This window comes from Pan paniscus, chromosome 7, assembly GCF_029289425.2.
Source record: "Pan paniscus chromosome 7, NHGRI_mPanPan1-v2.0_pri, whole genome shotgun sequence".
Taxonomy (NCBI): domain Eukaryota; kingdom Metazoa; phylum Chordata; class Mammalia; order Primates; family Hominidae; genus Pan; species Pan paniscus.
In genome coordinates this window covers 21,855,416-21,863,049 of record NC_073256.2, presented here as the reverse complement: position 1 = coordinate 21,863,049, position 7,634 = coordinate 21,855,416, and the positions used below count along the sequence as shown (strand labels likewise).

The window sequence follows — 7,634 nt, the reverse complement described above, 5'->3', positions numbered from 1 at the left end:
AACCCCAGGGCCCCACCCAAGGTCCACACACACTGTCTGCTGGGGCCACCAGACACCATAAACGTGTGTGAGAATATACGTGCTGCTCCTGGAAGCTTCTCTCCTCTCACACCTACAACCCCACCCACAGCTTCTCCAGAATGTTTCCCCCAGCCTGATGATGGCAAGGTTTTTATTCAGTCTAGACTCGCTTCAATATTCCCTGAAATTCAAATGTGTGTGTCTGAAAAAAAAACTTCAGCTGCATCTACATATAGTGTCTACATGTGGACACTGATTGTCTACACTGGCTGCAATCAGTGGAAAAAATCAGGCTGGGGTTGGGGACTATGGATCAACATGGAAGTGAAAGTACTGTAAAAATCTGTAGACATAACACCTTTTTTGTTTAAACTACAAAATTCTGCCAAGGTTCTGATCCAGCCAAAAGAGAAAAGTGAAAAGGACCACAGGGAAGAATCTCTCTGTTCTAATTTGAGTTTTGGAGTTTGAGAATCACCTGCGGAAGGATGGCGACAATGCCTAGGTGTGACCTCAGTACAGACTGAGACCCTGCTGGGGCTCTGGGCTGCCGAGTCCTGACCGCAGTCTATGGAGGAGGCAAGGATGGGAGCATGGCCATGAGGCAGACACAGAGCAACGTCCCAGCAGATGGTTCCCAGTCCTGCAGCCAAGAATGGGAGGGAAGGAGAGCACAAGACTGGGTTGAGGCAGAGAAGGCCACCCCTCCAGGGACAGGAGCCACCAGTGACTCTGAGCCAGCTGGAGTGTCTCTGTTCTCCCTGAGCTCCCCAAATCGCTCTGGGTGCTGCATGTAAAGCCACCACCTGGGCCAGGCCACACATCTGTGGCAGGGTTGCTGCACCCGCTCTCCCTCTTCCTGGACAGTGGCCAGGTTTCTGCAGGACACACTCATGGCCCCTCCAGCACTGTTAAAGATTCTGGGCATCAATTTGTCGTCAGTGGGCTGACAAAGTCCCCTTGCAGTTAAAAACCAAATCCTCACCACTAGTGGCCCAGCCACGTTGCAGCAGGCCCTCCATGTACTGGGACATCATGTCTTTGGAGACAGCTATACCCCACTTGTCCATTCTGCTGAGGCCCACAAATGCCATCACCCAGAAGCCCTTCACATCCATTGGGGCCACAGCAGGATACAGTGTGTTGCTGGTCCAGCAGGTGATCTCTCCAGGCCATGCCCGGGTCCCGGGTTCTGAGTTTCATGGGGAGGCCCTCACTACCACCCATCACAACTCTCAGAGCCTCTGGACAAAGCACACCTGTCCTAGCTATGAGCTTCTGCACATGTAGTCTTCCAGGGACTGTAGCTCCTTATGCCCTGCGTGGAGCAGGTGTTCTCTTTTTGTGGCCCTTCTTCACTTTCTCCTTTAGAACCACACCTATCATTGATTCAGATGGAGGCTCACACCTCAGGACATCACAACACGAGGGTGGGTTAAGGGACTCTCATTTAGTCCATCATCCCCAAGCCACCAGCCTCCTCAAGCAGCACGGTGACCTCCTAAAGTCATGGTTATTAATGTCTCTGGATGTGCTATGGACACCCAAGGCACCAAGGTCCTTCCAAGAGCCGTCACGTTTTTAACTCTCAACCCCATGGCCACCACCGCCTCATCACAATTGGGCTAGACCCACTTTGGTGCCTATCTTGGTGATCACAGAAGAGTTAGCTTCTTTTTTCCCTTACAGATAACATCATTTACATGTTCTCCAACAATGAGACCTCCCCATATCATCGCAGGACATCCACCATCTCAACATCAAACATGTACTGAACAATGGACTGTGGATGGATAGTAAACTACGATCTTCTGAGGATGACACCCCAGGCCCACTGGCACCCAGCAGGACCACGAGGCTTTTGCTAGACCACACCTCTCCATTTCACATGCAGCTTCTGGCAAAAGCTCCCTTTTTTACCGGTTTTAAAGGTTAACTAATATTTCCCACTTACTTCTCCTGGCAGGAAGTAAGGATTATTGCTCCAGAACCCACCGAGGGTGCAGTCAGAGGCAGTAAACGAGAAGAAGAAGTCTTCAAACTAGAGACACCAACTACGTCAGGCAAAGACCATATGGAAGTGCCATCACCAAACGTGGCCATGGAGGAGAAAGGCTCCAAGGAAAAGTGGGTGCCAGCCAACCCCATCATCAGTGTCAATATAGCAGCACTGGGAAGAAAGCCCTGAGTGACAAGATGTCAGTGTTCTCTATGATTGGCCTTGCTTGGTATCTTATGTACAAATGGCTTGTGGGGTAGCTGTTTAACCCAGGCCTGGCAGCCTAGAGGGCTGCTGGAACAGGACAGCCCTAGTCAGAATTTGTACCCCAGACTGGAAAACTGGGGAATTCCCTGTAAGCCCTGTTAGAGGGGCGGCACCCCAGATACAACCTGACCTGTGTCCAAGGTGGGCAACTCAACCCTTAGATATGGAATGGGTCCCATGGCACCAATGCTTAAACACCAGCAGCCCTCACAACCACAGATCGTGTTTTAAGGATGAGGAGGTAGTTCTCTGGATGCACAGGCTTCAATCCAAATGGGCTCATGACGCCGCAGCACACACCCAGACTGCAGCCTGAAGAGTTGGAGCATTGCATTCACAGAAAGCATCCAGACATGATCATGGGCTCAGGGATACACCTGTTCTCCGATGGGTACGAGTTAAGGATGGAAACTCCTATGCCTCCCAGAAAGCACCACTCAAGCTTTTGCTGAATGCTTCTCTGAAGACCCACAAGGCCTGAGAGGCTGTGCAACACCAGCAGTAAAGTGAATGCCCAAACTCCCACCTCCTTTCTTGGGTGGCCATCTGGAAAGGCCACCCCCACCCTGATGGCCAATGCCTCAGACCAGTTCCTGGCCCAGATGATCCTAGACAATTGTTTAACCTTAAACTGTTCATTGGCCAAGCAAACAGGTGCTAGTCACCTCTGGGGAACCACATGCCGCGTGTACATCCAGTACTCAGGAGAACCCAAAAATGTCTGTTCCACATAGCAACAGAAGCCCAGGTAGCACTCAGTCTCACCTGGGTGTTCTCCAACATCCCAGCTCAGCCAAATGGCTTTCATTGGTTTTTATGGTTAGACCCCAGGTCCTCGGGACACTGCTTTAGAAACACATTCCAAATCCTCCTCTGTGTGCAGGTGGCATTCCTATCCCAGTCTCTTTGCAGGGCATATACTATGATATGCAGCCAGGCTGTCCCAGAGGCTTTAACTATTCCCTTGGTGCAAGTAGTTCAGCTTAGCCACAGCCAATGCATCACAGGGTCAACTCTGTTAGGAACCATTGAGAATCCATAGTTGGTTGCTGCCTGGGCCTAGCCAGGGCTGACCAAGGTAGATGAGAGGTTCCTCTGTGGAGTTCTACTTTAACCTCACCTTCCCACCCAATTTCTCAACTGTCCTTGCCACCACAATTATTTAATGGACCCAACAGAAAGTAACCCCGGAAATTAGGACACCTCATCCCAAAAGACCTTTAAATAGGGGAAGTCCACTTGTGCACGGCTGCTCCTTGCTATAGAAGACCTGGGACAGAGGACTGCTGTCTGCCCTCTCTGGTCACCCTGCCTAGCTAGAGGATCTGTAAGTACTACAAAACTTAAACTTTACACTGACTTTTCATCATTGAAGCTATGCCTCCAATCTGACCTCTGACTGTGGGGCCACCCCAGAGGGACCCAGCGGGTGAAGCCCTGCTAGGAACGTCTGTCCAGACCTCTGGTGACTGCTGGGGACAATGGCTTCCAGCTAAGTTAATAGAGAAAATCAAGCAGTTTCCTTCTAAACACATATGTCACATGTCCTAGTTGACATGTCCAGTAGAGACTATCACAGGTCTTTGGAACATTCTTTTGAGAGAAACCTATTTAGGTCCTTGGTCTGTTTTTCAAACAGGTTGTTTGATTTTTGCTATTGAGTTGTTTGAATTCCTTATGTATTCAGATATTTGCCCCTTCTGCCACGTAGGTTTTGCAAATATTTTCTCTCATTTTCTGGGTTATCATTTCACTCGGTTGATTGTTTCCTTTGCTGTGCAGATGCTTTAGCGTTAAATGAAGCCACACTTGTCTATTTTCCCTTTCATTGCCTGTGCCTTTGGTGTCATAGCCAAGAAATCATTACCTACATCAATGTCAAAAGCTTTATCCTTCTCTACACTTCTAGTAGTTTATGGTTTCAGTTGTTACATTTAGGTTTTCAATTCATTCTGAGTTGATGTTTCTACATGGTGTGAGATAAAGATTTAAATACATACATATATAAAATCATGAGGTAGTGTACACTATAAATATACAATTGTTAATTGTTACTCAAGTCTAAATAGAGGTGGAAATAATAAACTTTCTTTTTTTTACTTAAACAACTCTATGTCACTGAGCTGATTTCACCTTTAGCCTGATAAAATCATTGTCCTCTCCACCCTGATTCCTACAGGAGACTACTCACCCCATAACCTCAAAAACCTCTTCATGAGGATGGTAAGTCACCTGAATCCTGAAGTGAATTACTCTCTATTCCATTGGAACTCATATAGGACACCAGAATCTAGACCTCCAGAGAACAGCAGGACCCATCTTCAGAAAATAAGAAGCATTTGTTCCCTGAGCCTGTTGAATCAAAGTGCAATTTCTATTCTTTTTGGAATGTTAAAAAGTAAATAATAATATTTAAGCAGGTTAACCCACGAGTAACATAGCAGGGTCTTTCTTGTCATTATTAGCTCCAACCTAGCACAGACATTAAAGGTACAGACGTATACTAGCCTGAAACTGGGAGAAGAGGAGCATTCGAGCAACCTTGAGACCAATGGGCCTCTCTTATAAAATGCACACCTCCTCTCACTGAGATTGAGGAAGGTTTCTTGTCTCTGAGCCTTCTCCCAGTAGAGCTATACATCCAGGCTGGCTCCTCCCTCCCCACACAGCTGCTCCTGCTCTCCCTCCCCCAGGTGACCCCAGCCATGAGGACCCTCGCCATCCTTGCTGCCATTCTCCTGGTGGCCCTGCAGGCCCAGGCTGAGCCACTCCAGGCAAGAGCTGATGAGGTTGCTGCAGCCCCGGAGCAGATTCCAGCGGACAACCCAGAAGTGGTTGTTTCCCTTGCATGGGACGAAAGCTTGGCTCCAAAGCATCCAGGTGAGAGAGGCAGGCATGCAGAGCTGCTAAGTCTAGAGGGAAGGACGGGACATAGGTTCCAGAGTTGGGTCTCAGCAGTCTATGTCACTGAGGTGGCTTCACTTAGAATCTCTGGGCATTGATTTTCTCATCTATAAATTGAACAGAGAGCCAAATAAACCTGAGAAATTGTATTTCTCCAAAGACTTGATTCCAAGAAAAGTCTGTGAAATTCACTAAGTTTAAGATATGAAGAGACAGACTAGTTATTTCTGGATCTAAACAAGTAGACTTAATTGTAAAGAGAACATTTTACTCTATCTACAGAAGAGCTTTTAAAAACTGCAGCCAAGCCTGAGGTTATGTTCAGGTGTGTGTGTGATGGGGCAGGAACGCAAAAATGAGAGCAAAGGAGAATGAGTCTCAAATTCTGTGTGACAAGCACTGCTCTGCGTGTTTATTCCTATTGACTGAGGTTGTTCGTGCTACCGGCTGCAATGCAGCCAGCATCACCTGTCAGCTAGCATGTGACTTCCCCAAGATTCTTTTTCTTACCCACTGCTAACCCCATACTCAATTTCTCATGCTCTCCCTGTCCCAGGCTCAAGGAAAAACGTGGCCTGCTATTGCAGAATACCAGCGTGCCTTGCAGGAGAACGTCGCTATGGAACCTGCATCTACCAGGGAAGACTCTGGGCATTCTGCTGCTGAGCTTGCAGAAAAAGAAAAATGAGCTCAAAATTTGCTTTGAGAGCTACAGGGAATTGCTATTACTCCTGGACCTTCTGCTCAATTTCCTTTCCTCATCCCAAATAAATGCCTTGTTACAACATTTCCGTGTTTACACCTCTTTAATGTGTGATATGTGTCTGTGTCAAGACACTTGGGATACACGTACCAAAATGCAAAATCAAATTTTTGAACAATATAAAATTCCAAATTCTAGGAATTTCAAGCAGGAGTTTGGGCTTCAGATCCAAATTGAAAAGAAGGCCCATATGACACCACTGATTTCCCCACCCACTGCTCTGCCTTTTCACCCTGCCTCATTTTCTCTGGATCCACTCTCAAAGAGCTCCCGTGTGCTGAGCAAACAATCGGTGTCAGCTTAAATTTCATGCAGTCACAAAATCATTACTTCTCCGGGAAAAAAAACCATCCTCTGTGCTAAAGAATTGGAGTTTCATTGAACAATGTCAGATTGTACATTTTCCTTTTAAGACATAGGGTTACAAGAGATCCACGGGAAAAACTTTCATTCAGAGGGAAATGGGTTGTTAGCAAAGGCGGGATACATGGAACAGAAAGCACAGCATCTCACATTGGCATGTCCTCATTAAGAGGACCCTCCAGCCACGTCTACTAAGACCTGGATTTCACAATCATAAAGTTGTCTTCACACCCAGAAAACACACACACACAAATGCTCCACCGCACTTTGCAACGCGCACTCTCTTGTGTTGCCCTAAAGCTGCTGAGAACCTGATTCTGCCTGGAAAATACAGCTTCAGAGGGGATAAGGGACGAGGGAGGGAAAGCATTTCACCAGGAACATGGTAGCGTTCTTGTTGCTGCAGGGGGCGGAGGCAGCCCAGGGGCCCAGGTACCCACTGAGACACTGCATGGACACGGAAGCCCACCCAGAACCCCGGGAGGACAGAGTGGGTAATGATCCCAGACTTCTTCTTGTTTAGATGATGAAGGACACAAATAGGGAATCACGATGTGAAGCCCAGGAGCCTTCTTTGGCTTGCTGTGACTGCCACGGACTTGGAATCATGTGGTCCCCGAGTTAACTTTCCATAGTATTCTGAACTATGAACTGCATCAAGATGGCTGCATCTTGGGGCATCTGCCAGAGGTCCACCTGACTTTCTCCCAAGCATCTGAGGTCTCAGCTAAAACTTCACTTGGTCGCTGAGGTCTTTTGTGATCTCTCAACCTTAAATTGCAACAAGATCCCCCTGCTGACCTCCATTCTCCGATTTTCCTCATTGCTAACTATAGAATTGCAACCATCTCACTCCCTGTACACTTCACTTACTATATGTAACATTTGCCTCCTTACTCCAGAAGGGAAGCTGCATGTTTTGCTTATTGTTGCACCAGAGTGCACGGATGACTGTAACATAAAGTAGGGGGTTAATAAATTAATTCTGATTACATTAACTAATTGCATCTAATAGCACATAACAATATAAAATTATTTATTAATTGTTATTCCTAAATTCCATAGGAAAAAGCTAAATTCAACAGAGGTAGAGCAGTCCATTTTCTAGACCCTATGACAGCACACCTTTAAAAAACAAAATAAATAAAAGTATTCAAGGCTGAAACGTGAAAAAACGTCATGGGTACTATTTGGCATCATGAAGCTTTAGGACCTTAGAAGAAGCAGGCCATTCCGGCTAAAGCAGCAAAAAGAGTTCATGTGAATCTTCAAGTACAACATCAGTATGTTTAAAACATGGAATGACTACAAGAAGAG

At 46.8% G+C, this 7,634-nt stretch overlaps 1 protein-coding gene across 1 annotated transcript; it reads left to right on the top strand.

The window, feature by feature from the left end:
* The first annotated feature begins 3,540 nt into the window (after nucleotides 1–3,540).
* Nucleotides 3,541–5,976, top strand: LOC129395846 (neutrophil defensin 1). Its single transcript, XM_055107265.2, has 3 exons — nucleotides 3,541–3,614; nucleotides 4,981–5,167; nucleotides 5,748–5,976. Exons 2-3 carry the CDS (start codon nucleotides 4,993–4,995, stop codon nucleotides 5,855–5,857), a joined length of 285 nt encoding a protein of 94 aa, XP_054963240.2. The 5' UTR covers nucleotides 3,541–3,614; nucleotides 4,981–4,992; the 3' UTR covers nucleotides 5,858–5,976.
* Nucleotides 5,977–7,634: the final 1,658 nt, after the last annotated feature.

What these genes read in the sequence shown, in the direction of transcription:
- LOC129395846 (XM_055107265.2), top strand. Translation starts at nt 4,993, where the DNA reads ATGAGGACCCTCGCCATCCTTGCTGCCATTCTCCTGGTGGCCCTGCAG. An exon ending in CTTGGCTCCAAAGCATCCAG is followed by an intron (nt 5,168 to 5,747) that starts GTGAGAGAGGCA and finishes TCCCTGTCCCAG; the next exon opens with GCTCAAGGAAAAACGTGGCC.